General features: G+C 40.4%; 1 protein-coding gene and 1 long non-coding RNA gene across 3 annotated transcripts in view; both read right to left on the minus strand.

The window, feature by feature from the left end:
* LOC139027686 (uncharacterized) overlaps positions 1-694 on the minus strand; it is a 1,994-nt gene extending 1,300 nt beyond the window's left edge. The window contains exon 1 of the long non-coding RNA XR_011479808.1: positions 649-694. This is a non-coding gene — a long non-coding RNA (uncharacterized lncRNA). The remainder of the gene's footprint in view (positions 1-648) is intronic.
* Positions 695-1,995: 1,301 nt separating this feature from the next.
* Positions 1,996-12,565, minus strand: LOC111963503 (paired box protein Pax-9). Of its 2 annotated transcripts, none has more exons than XM_070443435.1 (3): positions 12,367-12,565; positions 11,078-11,710; positions 1,996-2,285 (listed from the first exon to the last, which is right to left on the minus strand). In XM_070443435.1, the coding sequence occupies exons 1-3, from the start codon at positions 12,368-12,370 to the stop codon at positions 2,260-2,262; spliced, it is 663 nt and encodes a 220-aa protein (XP_070299536.1). In that variant the 5' UTR covers positions 12,371-12,565; the 3' UTR covers positions 1,996-2,259. The 2 variants fall into 2 exon arrangements, with proteins under 2 accessions (XP_070299536.1, XP_070299535.1); XM_070443434.1 differs by having other exon boundaries at positions 11,078-11,740.
* Positions 12,566-19,833: the final 7,268 nt, after the last annotated feature.

The raw sequence follows: 19,833 nt of genomic DNA on the forward strand, positions 1-19,833 counted from the left end.
CTCTCTTTCTCTCTCTGTCTAACCTCGATCGTCTCGTCTCTCTCTCTCTCTCTTCTCATCTCTCTCTCTCTCTCTCTCTCTCTCTCTCTCTCTCTCTCTCTCTCTCTCTCTCTCTCTCTCTCCTCTCTCTACTCTCTCCTCTCTCTCTCTCTCTCTCTCCTCTCTCTCTCTCTCTCTCTCTCTCTCTCTCTCTCTCTCTCTCTCTCTCTACTCACTCTTACCTCAGCTTCTACTTCTGTCTAACCCTGGATCTCTCTCTCTCTCTCTCTACCTCACTTCTAGCCTCTGTCTAATCGCAGGTCTCTCCTTTCTCTACCTCACGCTACCTCTGTCTAACCTGGTCTCTCCTCTCAAACTCACGCTACCTCTGTCTAACCTGGTCTCTCTCTCTCTCTAACCTCACTCTACCTCTATCTAACCTAGTCTCTCCATATCTTTGCCTTATCTTACCGCTCTATCAAACCTGTTCTTCCCTTTCTCTACCTCACTCTACATTTGTCTAACCTGCTCCCTCCTTCTTTTACCTTACTCTACCTCTGTCTAACCTCGTCTCTCCTCTCACTCTACCTCTGTCTCTAACCTCGTCTCTCCTCTCTCTCTATCTCACTCTACCTCTGTCGAACCAGCCTCTCCTCTTTCTCCCTCTACCTCTGTCTAACCTGGTCTCTCCTCTCTCTCTCTCTACCTCACTCTACTGCTTGTCTAACCTGGTCTCTTCATCTCTCTCTCTACCTCACTCTACCTCTTGTTCTAACCTGGTCTCTCTCTCTCTCTACCTCACTCTACCTCACTCTACCTCACTCTACCTCTGTCTAAGCTGGTCTCTCTCTCTACCTCACTCTACCTCACTCTACTCCACTCTACCTCACTCTACCTCTGTCTAACCTGGTCTCTCCTCTCTATCTCTACCCCACTTTAACATATGTCTAAACCTGGTCTCTCATCTCTCTCTCTTCTAGCCCACTCTAGCTCTGTCTAACCCAGTCTTCTCCTTCTCTACCTCACTCTACCTCACTCTACCTCTGTCTAACCTGGTCTCTCTCTCAACCTCACCTCTACCTCTATCTAACCTGGTCTCTCCTCTTCTCTACCTCTCTCTACCTCACTCTACCTCTGTCTAACCTCAGTCTTCCTCTATCTTTGCCTAATCTACCCTCTGTCAAACCTGGTCTTCCTTTCTCTACCTCACTCTACATTGTGTCTAACCTCTCCCTCCTCTGCCTTATATGATGCCGCTTATTTCTCTAAGCCTCTGAGTACTGTCACACTCGCTGTAGCCATGTGTCTCTCCTCTTCACATGGGAGAGTGCAATTAGCCATGATGCGGGAAGAGTCACATGTAGCCATGATGGGGAGAGTCACATTATAGCCATGCATGCGGAGAGTCACATTTGTTAGCCATGCATATGGGTGCCTGGGTCGGAACCAGAGTCACTTGTGGCCGTCTCTTATCGTCATGTTCTGGCTCTAACCTCATTCTACCTCTCTAGATCTTACAAAGCTGGTTCTCTCACCTCTGCTGAGCTAGCTTCACATATGTAGCCGTTTAACAATCAGTCATTGGCGTCCCTTTCTCTAGAGACCTCACTTCTGAGAGCCCCAGTTCTCAACATGTAATAGCCATGGGATGTAGTCTCTCCTATGGTGTCGACCCTCTCACACTGACCTAAAGCTCCATGGCAATGACAGGGGGATTGAGTCACTATTGTGCCATGCATGGTGAGCCCGTCTCACTTTACCTCTCTCTACCCCTTACCTGACTCTCGTCTCTGTTTCCCTCCTCTCTGCCTAAACCTGGTCTCCATTTCTCTACCCTCACTTTACCTCTGTCAAACCTGCGGGTCTCTCTCCTCTCTCTCGTCGTCTCTCTCCTCTCTCTCTCTCTCTCTCTCTCTCTTCTCTCTCATCTCTCTCTCTCTCTCTTCTCCTCTCTCTCTCTCTTCTCCTCTCTCTTCTCTCTCCTCTCCTCTCTCTCTCTCTCTCTCTCTCTCTCGCGAGAGATCAGGTTAGACAGAGAGAGATCCAGGTTAGTCAGAGGTAGAGTGAGGATAGACCAGCTTCGACAGAGGTAGAGTGAGGTAGAGAGAGGTAGAGACAGAGAGAGCAGGTTACACAGAGGTAGAGAGAGAGAGGAGAGAGACAGAAGGGGAGGAGAAGAGGCATTAGGGAAATGTGGTGTAGGTGGTCATTGAGGGAAGGGGACTGGAGAGAGATGAGGAAAAGGAGAGAGAAAGGGAGAAGTGAGAGTTATGGTGAGGCTTAGGGTTGAGCTAGAATGTACTGTACTGTAGGTTAACGGTAGAGAGGTGACCGGTGAGATAGGAGAAGAGAGTGTGAATGTGGACAGAATAAAATAGGAATTTGGAGAAGTTTAGGTTTTGTTGAGAGGGAGGAGAGAGGAGATGTGGGATGACAGAAATGAACAGAGGGTTAAACAAGCATGAGCAACGTTTTGGCACCATGACAAAAAATAACTTTGAGAATTCACCAAATTGTTTCAACACTATGCCTTAGATATTATATCCGTGTGTGGTCTATTCTATGACTTATGGGAATCAGAGTGGTTTCTGCGGAAGAGAGATCATTTTCGTTGCTGTATAGTATTTGGCCAGGAATTCCTCGACATAAGACCCAATGCCTATATTATTTTTTCTTTCGATGGACATTTACAGTCATGACGTTGCACGTGCATTACTCAGATTCTAAACGCGTTTAGTTTTTATGGAGCCTTATATTTAAGGGATGTTTTGTATATCACGAAGCAAAATGCCGTCGGCCTACTTACATCATGGTATTTTAGTTTACGGTTAACCTATCTAATGTTCTCCATAGGCCTACACAGCCTTTCATTTATGTTTTGTTTTTTCAAGATATTGAAATGATTTTAAAGCTAATGAAATGGTTAGTAAAGTAGCCTAGCCTACATAGCCCATGTTGCACATATCTTCATTTGGTACAATTATTTTCCCGGTGTTGGATATTGATAAATCAATATGCACACGTCACATGAATAAATTCATTTTGATCGAATCCTGATATTCTACACGACTTGCTTTTCGTATAGGCCAACTTTTTTTTCTCCCTCCTTTATTCATAAATATTAAATGGAAAGTCAGGCTTGCTTGCTTGTGGCTCTCAATAGTTATTTTAATGGCTATCATTCTACAGTAAATTCTGTCAAATGGAAAAGCTTACCAAAAGCTTACCAATTGAATTCTAGTTTTCTATTTCGTTACATAATTCGCTTTCTTTTTGTTTATCGTTTTCATGCCTTTATGTTATACAAGACGACATACCTGAGATTAATCACAAATAGCCTATATTGATGGATACAAGTAATTTAAATTGGAATAGGTGCCCACTGAATAGGATCATTGAATAAGGATCATTGAAATAAGAAAACGTACAAGGCAGTCTGTAATAATACATATTTTATCATATTTATTCTAATCCAATCTCGAGGTATTTAGACAACAGTAGACCATATTGAAATGCATAAAATGGTTTCGCCTAATAGGCTAATAAATCATAATTGTAGGAAAAATGCCGTCGTATCCAACATGTCAGTCAAAACCTAATGGTCTTTACTATGTTGCTATTATGTCTGATGAAAACGATCCTATAGACTCTAGACTACTGGCACGTAAGAAAGGTATTTAAAGATTACATCCGAGCCGCTGGCGTTGTTTGTGAATATGCGTGTTGTTACCTTAAATTGAAATGTAATGATCCAATTATTTTTTCCAAAGAGTGACATGATACACGTTGCCCCGTGGGCGCGCGACTGGGACAACTCAAGTAGGCCTACGGGTAAGAGTACGTCAGGCACTGCATGCATATACTGTAGCTATAAGCCAAAAAATAAACTACATCTTGAATTCATTGTATGTTTTTGATTATTTTAAAATGTTTGCGTGTGGGTTCGATAAAAAAAAATTGTATTTGTTATTAATCTATACATGCTTTATTGACCTGTCATTGGGAAGGAGTTATTTATTTTTTATATTTCTCATCAGTAAATAGCTGTGCCATTGCAGCTGCATAGCCTATAGTGAGCTGTTCGCTGACACTTGAACAAAGAAAAAATACATTATTTTAGCAAAAAATATATTTGGACATAATGAATCCTTCAGCTTTTTGAAAATCCCCACTCCTTAATTGAGTCGCCAGAAGTTTACTTGTATTATAAGGAGGGACTGTGGATGTGGATAGGGAGAGGGAGAGGGCAGGCGTGTTGCGTTGTGTTGTGAAAGTGTGTGCCGAATGCAGTGTGTGTGTAGTGAGTGCTTTGAAATATGGGTCTATATGCTCCAATTTGAAAGGATTTAGTACATCAGTAGGCCTAGTTCATCATCAACAAATGAAGTCCCGTTGACAACTATAGGCCTATAGCAGCCTGTGGCACGCAGAGAAAGCCATACTTTGAAAATGGGGCGTTTGAATCGATTAAAACCGCACGAATTGCAATCCAAATAGTTTAACATGTATCGTATTACAAGTATTTCTTATATTCTGATGATGGCTTTAGATCAGACTTTGACATACAAAATCTCAAAACTAAATAATTTGCTATTGAAACCTTGGAATAAAATAAAGTCATAATCTAAAAATAACATGACCTATGGCTGATTATGCCATGTATAGACTATCTGAAAAATGCATTAGGCCTACTTTTTTTTTTACATTTATTTATTTTTATCCGAACGACTTATATCACCACCGCATGTGTTTTTCTGCATAATTTGTCCCCATTGATGCATCAAACGGTAGTCTATTGAATAAATCGAGGTCTCCATGTATCATCAACTGGTCATAACTCGCCAGTCTTTTGGTCTCAAGAGGGGTTTCAATGCTGCGTGTTTTAACAACAAACCATCAAAGACATTTGATAACACCATACTTGAATATCGATCAATTCACTTCACATTATACAATTTGAAAAGGTCCGTGTGCCTTTTTCCACTAGGCGTTATGGGCGTCAAGACCCCGGGATTAGTTTTGGCATTATCTCGCGTGCCCCCGACGATATATCAAACGAAGTACGCATGCCTCCCCCTCTCACTTCCTCTCTCACACACACTATATCACTCATTGCACGCTCGCACTCACACTCTGTGTCCTCCACCTCTTGCCTCCACCTCACACGTTGTTTGCACCCTTGCAGTCAATATATTATCCAACATAAAATGCACCATATTTTCTAACACAAGACTAACACCGAGTTTAGTGAGATGTTCTTTGTGAAACTTTTGGAATTAAAATACGTTTATACACACAAAAATATAATATGTTATTCGACTAGGCCTATTAGTGGGATAAGCTTCGATGAAATTTACCCACAATTGCAGCTTCTATTAGATCAGCGTGCAAATCATTATTGGAGGTTAATTGTTAACATAAATGTAGCCTAGTCCACTGGCCAAAATATATAAACGTGTCATTACGTTTGAATTATTTAAACCACTCTTGTTATTCATTTACATTAGGCCTAATATTAGTCATTTTAGCACGTTGGTTAAGACAATACGGAAATGCCATGCAATTAGGAAGTCAGCATAAAATATACAACAATAACACACAAAAATAAAAATAAAAATGTTTAATTCCCCGATGATTGTTATGATTATCTTAGTCTGTCAATCGGTCTCTATTTCTGTTTTGTGCCAATTGATTTTCTCTTCTTGAATGAAAAAATAATAATACTGTAGAAACGTGTCCAATTTATTTTTAAGAACTCTTATTTACAATGACGGCCTACCGGAGAACACTGCCTTGTTCAGGGGCAGAACGACAGATTTTTACCTTGTTAGCTCGGGGATTGGACCAGCAACAACGCTCTAACCACTAGGATACCTGCCGTCCAATGATGTAAATCAACGTCAGCAGGATGACCTGATTCCTCTGGTCAAGTTTACTGGTAGAAAATATGAGGACTTGAGAAGTTTAGTTTATTTCTTCTTCTTTGATATCCCTAAACCTTATAAGATAAAGGCAAGTGGCTGCAAAGTACAAAATAACAAGAGCTTTTGCTGAAAAAATTGCTAATTAAATATGTTACCCCCATACAACATTTGGCTATGGAATATTGCTAAATTTAAAGTTTCATTCAAACAGAACTCTACAACCCTCACCATTTTTTTTCGCAGTTTAGAACTGCAGTAAAAGTGCGGTAACTGCAGTGAAATGTGGTATTTGTGGTATACTGCACTCTAACTGACAGTAACACTGAAAAATGACTGCAGTAAAAAAAAAACGGTGTTAGTTAGGATGCAGTATTTTCAGCATGCTGAAGTTACACTGCACTCTGACTGCAATATATTTTAGTACGGAAAAGTTGGTCTATTCAAATGCACATTTGGCGTGCTACGCTAACGACCGCCAATGAGCTTCTCAGTGCATCACACACAGTGCCTTCGGAAGGTATTCAGACCTCTTGATTTTCCCCCCACGTTTTGTTACATTACAGCCTTATTCTAAAATTGATTAAATTGTTTTTTCCCTCATCAATCTACACACAATACCCCATAATGACAAAGTAAAATAGGTTTTTAGACATTTTTGCAAATGTATAAAAAAAAATCTGAAATATAACATTTACATAAGTATTCAGACCCTTTATTCAGTACTTTGTTGAAGCACCTTTGGCAGCGATTACAGCATCAAGTCTTGTTGGGTATGACGCTGCAAGCTTGGCACACCTGTATTTGGGGAGTTTCTCCCATTCTTCTCTGTAGATCCTCTCAAGCTCTGTCAGGTTCGATGGGGAGCGTCGCTGCACAGCTATTTTCAGGTTTCTCCAGAGATGTTTGATCAGGTTCATGTCTGGCCTCTGGCTGGGCCACTCAAGGACATTCGGAGACTTTTCCCGAAGCCACTCCTGCGTTGTCTTGGCTGTGTGCTTAGGGTCGTTGTCCTGTTGGAAGGTGAAATTTCACCCCAGTCTGAGGTCCTGAGCGCTCTGGAGCAGGTTTTCATCAAGGATCTCTCTGTACTTTGCTCTGTTCATCTTTGCCTCGATCCTGACTAGTCTCCTAGTCCCTGCCACTGAAAAACATCCCCTCAGCATGATGCTGCCACCACCACGCTTCACCGTAGGGATGTTGCCAGGTTTCCTCTAGACATGAATGACGCTTGGCATTCAGGCCAAAGAGTTCAAGCTTGGTTTCATCAGACCAGAGAATCTTGTTTCTTATGGTCTGAGAATCTTTAGGTGCCTTTTGGCAAACTCCAAGAGGGCCGTCATGTGCTTTTTACTGAGGAGTGGCTTCCTTCTGGCCACTGTACCATAAAGGCCTGCTTGGTGGAGTGTTGCAGAAATGGTTGTCCTTCTGGAAGTTTCTCCCATCTCCACAGAGGAACTCTAGAGCTCTGTTAGAGTGACCATTGGGTTCTTGGTCACCTCCCTGACCAAGGCTTTTCTCCCCGATTGCTCAGTTTAGCCGGGTGGCCAGCTTTAGGAAGGGTATTGKGGGTTCCAAACTTCTTCCGTTTAAGAATGATGGAGGCCACTGTGTTCTTGGGGACCTTCAATGCTGCAGACATTTGTTGGTACCCTTCCCCAGATCTGTGCCTCGACACAATCCTGTCTCGGAGCTCTACGGACAATTCCTTCGACCTAATGGCTTGGTTTTTGCTCTGACATTCCCTGTCAACTGTGGGACATTATATAGACAGGTGTGTGCCTTTCAAAATCATGTCCAATAAATTTAATTTACCACAGTTGAACTCCAATCAAGTTGTACAAATATCTCAAGGATGATCAATGGAAACAGGATGCACCTGAGCTCAATTTCGAGTCTCATAGCAAAAGGTCTGAATACTTATGTAAATAAAGTATTTCTGTTTATTATTTTTATTATGTATTTCTGTTTATTATTTGTAATACATTTGCGAAAATAAAAAAATAAAAAAACTGTTTTCACTTTGTCATTATAGGGTATTTTATGTAGATTGTGGAATTTTTTTTTTTAAATAAAATTTTAGAGTAATATTGTAACGTAACAGAATATGGTCTGAATACTTTCCGAAGGCACTGTATGTCAAGATGTCAACATATATCACCTGCAAGGAAATGTATGGATCCGGAGGTTCCAGGTTCGTGGTTAATTTGTCACAGAACTGAATCAATCATATGCCAGTGATGGACACAAAACTACAATATGTAATAGCAATGTAACAGCACGGTAGCCCTATGTAGCTTATACACTGCCGTGGTCGGTGCCTTGTCTAGAGGCATACCGCCCACCTCCAGAGAAGGAGGTAGCGTGTCAATATGATTGAAAGCACCAAGAAAGCATACTCAACTCGTATATTGAATATTCAATATGTGTGAGACACTAAACTTGAAGGTCATCATATTGTACTTGACCTTGTGATTAACACAAATTAGGCTAAAGATGGATAAGGATGGAATTCTATAGAAAGGAGGTGTTTCCTTTTACCTGTGTGCATTTTGCTTCAGGTTCTATAGAATGCGGTGATTTATGCTGCACTCCATTGACTAGTGGAGAACTTGCTGATGGCAGAAAATGTGTCCTGTTTATAACACTCCATTCTTCTAGTTTGGCGCTGGGAAAGGACGAACTGTCACTAACTGCATGGAGCAAAACAAAGAGACACAGAGACAGAGAGGAGAGGGAAGTCAGAGGAGTTGAACCGAAGAGACTTCACGCGACCACTCCCATCTATTGTAGGAATTCATGTCACCTCAAAACTATACAGCGTTTTAGCAAAACCCCCGACTAAAAGTTATCCTGCAAAAATACGATGAATACTTGAAATGGTAACGATCATCATTTGCTAGGAATTACTTCAGATCATGTAAATAGAGAAATGGCTAGGGCTATGGTTGTCTTAAAAGGCGTTTCTGCATCTGTTTAGACAAATCTGAATTAGGCAGACTCGTTTTGTGCAGTTGGCGCCTAGCCCTAGTCATTTCTCTATTTACATGATCTGAAGTAATTCCTCAGAACCCTGGAAAACCCGTATATGTGTGTGGTTTTGCCTTAGCCTACTGATCAAACCGAAGCAGCTCATTGCTAAAAGGAATGCAGTAAGACGATTCTTTCGTGTAATGGCCAGGAACATTTAACCAAGCCCGTCTTCCTGTGGGGACAAATTAGATTTACTTGAACCGTTCCCCCTTTGAACGTGATGGATATTATATTATACACGGTTCCCAGAGTTTAGAATAGGAAAAGCAAGCCCACCAGTGTTGTAACTTGAGAAGACCACTGAATCGATTATTTTTTTCCCGACCCACTTTACTTTCTTTCAACAAATCAAGTTTTACTTGTAGTTGTCTATTTTGTGCATAAAGACATTTTTTAAAATATTTGTTGAAGGTCTGAAAGGTTTGGGTCTTTTTTGAGGGTCTTTTTCTTAAATAATCATTCGCTGACATAAAACTGTCTTAGGTTATATCGAGGGAGGATGTATGTTATCTTTTGTTCTTGATGGAGCGGTAGGCCTGGCTTGGCATCGTGTGTGTGTGTGTGTGTGTGTGTGTGTGTGTGTGTGTGTGTGTGTGTGTGTGTGTGTGTGTGTGTGTGTGTGTGTGTGTGTGTGTGTGTGTGTGTGTGTGTGTGTGTGTGTGTGACAGTGTCATTTGATGACCAATGCCTTTCAAAATATCGCCATATTCCAAATGCAACTCATATAATTTTACGAATTTTTACGCATAGCCTATAGATTTACGCTAAGCCTATTGTTTTACGCATGAGGCCTGTACTCGCCATTTGCGTCTTAGTGATATTTTTTTACGCTCTTTGTCTTAGAATAGGCCTACTGTATTGAGTATTCACTCCATGTTGTAGTGTAAACCCAACAGCAGATCTATAATAGGCCATATCATAGTCAAGTTTTTCTAAATAAAAACACGAGTCTCGAGGCTGGCGAAGTGATCGTGGCGCTAAAAGGCCTCACGTCATTCAGTGTACATTATACTTATTTTCGGCTTTCAAAACCTGCCGCAAACATCTGCTAATAATTTGGAAATGCATAAATTGTTTATAAAGGCATTCTTTGAGAACACATTCCTCCCCGGGATTTCTTGTTCGGCTTGAAGATCTGCGCTGCGTTTGAGAGGCGAAGCCTTGTTGTTTAGATTGTCGGAGTTAAGTTAAGACATGGAATGGCCGCGGCCTCCGGTATCTAAAGAGTTATATTATACAAGCTCTAAGGAGAGTGGCATGTTTCTATCTACAAGCCGGTGAGACGCAAGAGCGTTCTATCTTCTGACAGATGCACGGTTATGACAAGCGCATAGGCGGTCGACTGACATCTTACACTCTCCTTGCTAAAACAAAAAACGTTCTCCCTAAAAATCTTATTCACAAGAAAAGCCAGGTATTATTATTTGTTGAAGGTCATATTTATTTAGGCTATATTGTTTCCAAAATATAATAGTATTTGTGGTAACATAGTGAAAACGAACTGTCCAATCATGACTGTAACTAACAAAAACAAGTTTTCTAAACTGAGATAGGGCCTTTACGCAACAACACAGGCTATTGGAGCAGTATGATAGGCTAAAAACGTGTGAAACTGCATTTCAGGGGTGTGTATTTGAAGCAAGGCAAAAACAAAATGTGTGGCTGCAAGACATGGCATGGCAAAGCTTTGAACACCTCATTTTGATTTGAGTTCATCTCCCCGTGCACCGCTGCGCCTTCCCTTCGTTATCCCACTAATATTACACATCCGCCCCAAGCCTTCCTTCAACCATCTGTTTTAATGCAACCGTTTGAACTAGGAACTAAACTTTACCAATACATGCACTCACCGGTTCTGGCAAATAACACATCACTAACTTAGAAAGCCAATTTATTTTCGCACTTTGTTCACTATTTTATATTTCATTAGTAGAATAATGATCCTGATAAAAAAACTGCAGAACTCAACATTTAAAAAGTTACACATCTGCCTACCTTGCGACAAGGCCCACTACACGCAGACACGCAAAGAACGCACACGCACCGCACCGCACCCCCTGCTGACCCATGCGTTTTCCTATTTATTTTAACCATTAACAAATGAAAATTCTTTGCCCATGTACCAAAGTAAAAATCATGCTTACTTTGTTGCTCTGTTATCGACCGAATCCCCAGAATATCTGTTACCGAGTGCGATGAGGGCCATATCCTGTGCATAGCCATGTGTCCAGGGAGGGAGTGCATGCCCGGGGGAGTCGGTACTTTGGTCCCAGAGGCTCCGATGGGGGTCGGATACGAGTATATGTGGTTGTATGGGAGCGTTGGTTGAGGTGGTTGGTGAGACGACTGCTTGCTGGACTCATACTGGCTCTGCTGGGATAGATTGCCAATCTTGTTGCGGAGGATCCGACTGATGGAGCTCACAGATGGTAGATTAAATTTGTCACAAACGCCATCAGCCAGTAGCCTGTCCCGGATCTCCCATGCGAAAATACCCGGGTCCCTCTGCTTGTATGTCCGTATGTGCTTGACCACTGACGGCGTGGTGACCCGTGGCTTGCTGCCCCCGATCGCTCCCGGGAGTATAGAGCCGGTCTCGTTGTATCGGGCCAGTATCTTGCTGACGCAGCCGTGGGAGACCCGGAGCTGTCTGCTGATGTCGCAAGGTCTGATGCCCAGCTGAGCGAGCTCTACAATCCGCAGCCGGATGGCGTTGGGTAGCGGTCTGCCGTTGACGAAAACACCGCCGAGCTGGTTCACCTCTCCGAAGGCTGGCTCTGGTGTCATGGAAACATATACAGAGACAGCTAAATGAAACACACATMTTAAGTTAGACAACTTGTAGCTGTAGTAGCCTGTAATCACAACAATGCTCTATTATGACTAGTGTTGTTAATCATGCCTAAATGCTAATGCGGTCTGCAATGTTGTTTCCAACCGGTTAAGGACGGATTAAATGCTTATTTACAGCATATGAGATTGTCCTAAATGTATTGGGATGTATATAGAATATGTATGTCTTTATAATACACTCAAAACAGATGCGTAAAACCCAATTTAGCGCGTGATGAAAATTAAAACATGTTCTACCTTTAGTCGCTCATAAATACCCCGCAATTTTTTCCCGTTTGTCCATAACATACTGCTACATTGTAATACCGTTGTGTTTTACTTTTAAGATACAGTTGCAGTACAAATGTGTTTTACGCATATCTATGCTATAGGCTAGTTTTACCAATCGGCTTCTAATAATGGTAATTGGAAAATCCCATCGTAAAAACCAACTGAAGCGTAAAACAACTGTTCGGTGTATCCATACAATCGCCTTACAAGCAATATAGACTAATCATAATTGAGGCAGGAATACCCGGGGCCGAGTGACTGTTATAGACTAACTCCATCATCGGCACACAATGTTTTCATATAAACTTACCCATTGCGTTTAGTCCACAAATTATTATTGGGATCTCGGAGTTACACCTTCCGTCCAGTTCCGCGTCCAGTTTCGCTGGTGTCTGGAAACCTGTCTAGGGGAGCACAAATCCTCACTCTCCTCTGCCACGGGTAGGCTACTGCGATAACCGAACTACGATAGTAGCGAGAAGGACAAATCCGCGATGTGTTTCCTGATGGCAGGGGAGACAGGTTTACATTTCAATCCAGACAATCATGGGCCGGACTTCCAAAACTTTGCTTCTCCCGGAGGCTYGGTCCGCCAATGAAAGTTTGAGTTTGTAGAGAGCAGCTTTCCTATTGGACTGAAAGTTTGACATGACATATGCTCATGCAGCAAGGCAACCCCCTCTCTTCCACAGGAACTACAGACAGGGTTACCCTACCACCACGAATTGCAATTATGAGTTGCACTACACAGGAATGGTAAGTTATAATATTAATATTGTGATTAGGACTCATACATAACAATGAATTAGGCTACAGGATAAACCACCAATGTAATAATCCCAATATAATAATACAGTCAAGTGTTTGGCTTTTGCTGCCTATATAGTCAGTGAGGAATTGATGTGATATCAACACAAAATTATGAAAGTGAAAATAACATCTTACATATTGATATTCCATTCCCTCAATTCAAATGGACAGTCTAAAGTCCGTAAAGGCTGTCTTCACTCACCAACCAAAGAAATAACAGGAGACATTGAGAATATTTGCACACCATGAAGTGGCGCCCAGAGTAAGGCCAACGAATCTTATGATGTAGTATTCATAGGCCTTGACTTTGACTTATAAATACACAAACAAAAACAAACAAAATAAGTTACTGTCAGAGTTGGTCGTTAGGTCATTGCCTATATTGGTCATTCCTTTTAGGCAACTAATACACTTGTATTTCAATGTTTTTTTAAATATATATTATCCTTGTGTAAAACATTTAATTTATATTCCAAAGTAGCTCAGGCCTTGTTTTGATTGTTAATTTGTGTATACTTTAACAAATGTTGATTAATCTCTTTCCTCTTGCATAATCGAGATACGAAACAAATTAATATTTCTAGGTTGTATGTTGATATTCAACTGAGTGTATATATTTAAAAAAWATATATAGGTCTAATGCGTAATCTCAGAAAACTTGGCCTAGAGAGCAGACTATGTGTTTGCTATTAATAGCTTGAATAAATGTTAGATTTGCATATTCAACACAATGTATTTATTTAAAAAACATGTATTTGAGTTACTTATAAATGCATATTTCAAATACATTCTCAATTATTATGAAATATGTTATTAAAAAAAGGAATATGAAACAGTAAGCATATGGAAGTTTGCTGTTATGTCATGTTTATTTATTAAACGTATAGATACATACCATGAATGCGCTAGACTAACCCTACACCTATATTTCACTCATCTGACAGGCAATATAGAACGCCTTCCACACGTAGGTAATCGGACGCTTTGTTTCCTGTTTACAGGAGAAACTATAGCTCTGAAAGCGCTCGGTGGTTGGTTGACCTGTGCTCACGGTTTTCTCTTTCTCTTGTTGCTAAGGGTCACTTCACAACAGTAAGCTTAGTTTGCTCGGCATCTTAGAAACAGATTTAAGGGTATCAACACTAGCCTATATCGTCTATACACACACATATGTCGCTCAAGCTTATTCTGCACTGCATTTTGTCAAGATTGGCTTAGACTGTCCATCTTCTGACTGTCCGTGTCTTCCAGGACCCTCATCTGTTATAGCAACGATAGATTCCAGGTTAGTGATCACTGAACTCTAAAGTCTTTCTCGCTCGTTTTCCAGCTGTTCTATTGGTGCATTTCCATACAGGATTTACCCCAGTGTTTTACCCCAAAGGCTTAGACTTTTCTCTTTCCATCTATGCGGGCCGGCACCCGTGTCTCATTGGGCCATGGCTCCGGCGGAACCGCTCTCACTTGGGGCCAAAGCCAGGCCACTGGTACTTTTCAGCTGGCATTTAGCCTACATCATAACAATGGCCAACTGTGAACTTATCACCTTCTCACAAACTGTTCTGATTATGCAGAGGTTCTTGATTCTGCTCTTCACAAGTCCGGACTGTCTGCCTTAGCAATGGAAAACTATGTCCCTAGTATAGCCTAGTGTAACACTAGGTCTAATGCGTAACACTGATGTTACAGTCGAAAAGCAGCATAAGGGTGTTCCTGGTGTACGTATTTGTGCAGACCGGGCCGATTCCCCTGTCCCCCGCTCTCGATGGCAGCCACTAATGCCTTAAGGATAATGTTTACCGTTGGAAAACGTGCTCAACTTGTTTCCATTGAGGTGCTTCGGATGTCTGGAATAACAAAGAGTCAAGTCGAGGGATCAGAGGTCTCCGCTCAGCAATTAGTAGTGTAGATACTTTCAGATTCATGTGATGGTATTTAAAAAAGCATTTACTTTACTAATATTATACTTATATTATTTAGCCCCATTCGGACCATGCATGGTGCAATGTTGATCAAGATTCGAAGTAGGCTTATTTATGATTTTTTTTAACCGTTAGTTCACGAGCAGATCCAGCCTCAAGTGCCAATTCAATTCCCCAGGGACGCGCGTGCATTGAGGCCAATCAAGGCATCGAGGGAATTCGCTTGCAATCCATTCCACCTCCGTAACATTCTGATAGAATGGATGTCTTGTGATGTGTCCCTCGGCTGTTTAGCTCTATTCTTCTTTCTGTCCACACGTCATTTTATCGCAGTGAGACATAAATCTGAAGGGTAAATTGGGCATTGACAGATAAGTGTTAACGATGTGCGTAGAGGAATGTGAAGAGATATATATGCGGTCTTTAAGTCTGCCTAAAGAGAGAATAATGTTCGTGTTTCATCAGCGAGATTTAGGCTCAGAATGTATTACAGCCGAAACGATATTACATCAGATGTTTGTATTATTGTTGTTGTTGTTATTGGCTGTCTTATTATTGTTATAACTGTATTCCTGAAAAATATTATTATTTGTATAAAGGTGGTAGGCCTATAGACCTATTATTATTATTATTTATTATTATTATTATTATATTTTTGTTATAGCCAAGCATGGTAGGAATTTGCCATATAAAAAACGTTGTGTATTCCATGTGCAGGCCTACTAGGCTAAAGTAGACCTACATCCTCCTATGTGTATCTCTATGTATTTTCCTGTAACCCAGCCTTTTTGCTTTACATTATGCGTTGCAATCACCAAAATAGTTCCATTTGTAAATTCATGAATTCTGTATAACATTGCCTACCACTGAAGAGATTAAAGGTGATGAGCGATGTATCGATGGAGATCACATTAATTACCACGGCACATCATCTAATCTATCAGATCAGCAGGGGATCTTTTGATATCTATGTTGCCATGATTTGTAGCCTATTATTTTAATCCGATATTTTCCAATATATTACACAGTTGACTAAATAGGTAGGCCTATAAGTTTTGTGGAAATCTAAAAGGCATGACTAACAATGAATTCAACTCTGCTCTCCATGCATGTCCTCAGTTTAGGACGATGTCCCTCGCGCATGGTATAGGCCTAGGTTAAATACTAGCGGTGCTCTGCTTATTTGAACTAAAGGAATTTAAGGCMTGCATCGTATAGTTGACTAAAACACGATTAGCCGTGTCGAATGGTCCTAACCGCAAGTCAACGCATCGCATCCTTTCTGATCTGTAAAACACGACTATCTGGTTTTGGGGGATACGGACCAACGGGGCAGTCGACGTAATAACCCAATTTCAATATTTTCGTTTCTGTCCATTGAGCTCGCTTGTAACCCATGCGGAAATCCTTAATTTTACGCTTACAATGGTGCAAAAATCATTTCAACTTCACTCACCAAATCCAGATTTTTTTACGCTAAAAGAATAGAGCCATTAAATTATCAATATTCCGCTGCCAATTGCACATACACATTATATACCTTACCTCTATTGTAGGCCTATGCATTTTTAAGCAAGCCATGCACTGTAAAACATACCTTTTTTATAATTCTGTTGTTTTTAAGGTAATTTAGTGGCTGCCAGTTACCTGTAAGTTACTGTAAATAAGGTACAGTATGTTATCGTAAATTAAAGTTTACAGTAATGTACTTTTAAACCAACGTGTTACAGTAATTTACAAGTAGCCTAACTGTGATTTATTTACAGGGGGGTTCTCATCATATGGCACCTTGCTGCTATTTTGGCTGCATGGTGATAACATTATTTTATGTTCCTAGGCTACATGTATGAAGTATTCAACATATTGATTTAATTAAGGGGTATGCTAAGATCAGTATTTTTTTTATAATAGTTTTGAGTGCATCAGATAGACAGATTTGTATTTATTTATTATAGGCTTACGCCTCGTTTTATTTGCACTGTGCAATCAATATGGTCCAAATAACCTAAAGTTTTCTTTCTGTTTGACCTATTCCGATATTTCGACGAGACAAAAACGTAACAAGCAGTGGACATCTGATGTGCTATTCGGGTTGCTGAAGCCAAGCAACACAGAGCATATTGGACTGATCTTGGAGTTATTTATATGTGCCCTTATAAGGCAGACTAATGTCCCTTTCGGTTGGTAGACCTACTGTAAATTCAGGAGGATGTACCCGACCAAGGGTGACTGGGATCGTATCGCCTTCTATTCCCATAAAGGTAAGGATTAACGTACCCCTCGACCATTATTTCATTCTAAAACGATACAAGTTATTATAAGGCAGGCTAATGTAGCCCTCTCGGTGAATCTAAACAGCGCGTGCATGATGTTCCTGGGGTGGCTCGTGACATTCTTTTATACCCAAAGAGGAAAGGGATAATGCAGCCTCAGCCGTTCTAAATTCTAAAAGAGAATAGGCCTATGTGTGTTGCTTTTATTCAGGGCGTGAGGTCATGTTGGTTATTCCACTGTATTATAGACTGCATTGTCACCAGAGCAAGCCTACAGTATAGTTTAAACAGTTCCTTCACCACATGGACTATGGGCCAATATTGAGGTTGCCTAACCGAGACAACACAATACTTTTCTGTTCTCAACAGCCATGTTTAGATTTTATTGTCCAACTATTTTCTAAAATATTTCTGAAAAATATCTAGAACTGAATTTTCTACATGGTAATTTGTGGTTGTCTACGGCAAAGCCCTTGTAGAAAACTGTAGAAAACGAGGGTTCGCCTGGTTCAGTATTTTTAGAGAGCGTTACGCAGCAGCGCCCCCTACCAGATTGACTGGGTATCTCAAGTGATTCTCTTCACATTTTAACCCATCTTGAATTTTACATATTTTTAAAATCTTTGAATTACCCTAGTTTGCACCTCATTCATATCCTCAAAATACCAATATGCCAATAAAGTTGATATCGATAATGGCATGATTATGCTTGACCAGTACTCCTTTGACTGGTATTAAGTAAGTCACTCCATAGATGATGATGCATTTTGAGGAATAGGCTATTATCGGTTTACGCACTTCATCTGTTTTGTGTTTCAGCTATTTCTGAGTGACTCCCTCTATATCACATTCGCCTATATCATTTAGTGTACATGTTTTATGATATTGCACCATTCTAGGCTATATCATATCATATCTAATACACGATTTCCTTGCATTGCCCAGTTTATCATKTATATCCCTGCCTGTATTAAATATTTCTCAGACAATATAATTGTTATGTAACAGACTAATCTAATTCAATGTAGGCCTATTTATGCTGGCTATACATTTCCTATCGGTTTATAAACTATCAAGCAGTGGGATCCGTTTCATATACAATATCATATAGCCTAATGTTATTGCATAATCCACTATGGGGAGAGTCTAACGTGTTCCCAGCGGTGCTTGGCCCAGCACCTCTGTTTTGATATGTCGTTGTGTAGTCTCTGAATTAACTTGAGACGTGCGCAGCAAGCAACATGTGTCCAGGTTGCACGGTTCCAAACAGAAGGCTATTTCATAATGTCCATGGTGAATAGCACTAAAACAACGTTACCACCATGTCTTACAGATTGTACTGTACACTTACTGCCTCAATGCTATTTGTACATCGTTATAAAACAATATAGCCCATGCATAATGGTCTAGGCTATAGGCTACTCATTCATATTGATAAAACATATCATAATTCGACCAATTTCTTCAAACGTCAAAATCGTCGCTTCATATTTTATATTTTGTAGCCTAATGTAATACATTCCTGGTTATTTAATTGCATATTTATTGTTGATAATGTATCTTAACGATAGAATCCTTTATTGAAACAATAACAACGTGGACACCTCGCCTCTGTTATGGTAAAAAGCTGAGGGATGGGCCTGGAGAAAATAATGTAACCACTCTCAAATGTATACAGAGCTATGGATGCAAGAACTGACCATCCATGACATCACAATGATAGTTTTAACCATGTTTTGAGGCTATACAGTGTTTGTTTACATTGTTTACAAACATTGGCGTAAAACAAGCTTGGATTTTGGGTTCTGATGCCCATATATAATTAAATTATATGTCCAAAAAAAWTGATTTCAGATTGATTTCAGATTTAAGATGGCCTTATATATTATTATAACATCCAGAATTATAGCAGGGTAAGTGGATATTATGGACGGACAGAACGCGCTCCTAATAACTTGATGACCAGTAATCAACKTTCCATGATAGTGGCGTTTTGTCCAAATTAAAGCCATTTGACGTTATTATRATGACGTTCTTCAAATTGCGTGTTTTGCTTATTCATAGCATGACCATTTTATGAAGTAGACTAGGTGTGGGGATTTTAAATTGAATGAACATTGATGTAGTGAATGGAATCTTCATTTGACACAGTATATGACCACAGTATATGAATAACAATCTCTCAACTAAATGTGAACCAGAGGATGAGTGCGCGGGCGTTCACTTAGAATTCCACTGAGACTGATCCAAAGAACGTCTGAGAAGAAGTCAATGGAGTGTACTAAAAGCCTTTCCTCATAACAGCCAAATTATTCGTCTATCAGCGATTGCGTTTTGGGGTACTGTATTTATAATCAAAGTAATTAGGATTCTCTTCATTTTTCTGTCTCGGGATAGCCTCTACTGATCGTTGTTAAATGGATAAGTCCCGGACCCTAATTGTGTCTCTTTGCCAAATCAAACTATCATAGTTGAAATCGTGTGACAATCATTACTACAGTAGATCTAAGGAACTGTGATAAATCGCCTATAACGTATCTGACGCTAATGGCCAACTGGAATCATCATCTTCTACTAAGAGAGATGGACGTTTGACATGTTATTGGACAGACAGAAGCAGAAACATTAGAATGTTCTGGTGTAAACGGACTCCTTTAGAATTGTTAGGCCTTATGTATAACCGAAGACAACAAATAACCTACACATACAGTAGGCCTATCCTTTAACGTGAAATCTTGACAGCATGACGAAGTGGCAATATGAATCGAACTC

This window comes from Salvelinus sp. IW2-2015, linkage group LG4q.2, assembly GCF_002910315.2.
Source record: "Salvelinus sp. IW2-2015 linkage group LG4q.2, ASM291031v2, whole genome shotgun sequence".
NCBI lineage: Eukaryota > Metazoa > Chordata > Actinopteri > Salmoniformes > Salmonidae > Salvelinus > Salvelinus sp. IW2-2015.

What these genes read in the sequence shown, in the direction of transcription:
- LOC111963503 (XM_070443434.1), bottom strand. An exon ending in GTCGATAACAGAGCAACAAA is followed by an intron (nt 2,286 to 11,077) that starts GTAAGCATGATT and finishes GTTAACCTACAG; the next exon opens with TACAGTACATTCTAGCTCAA.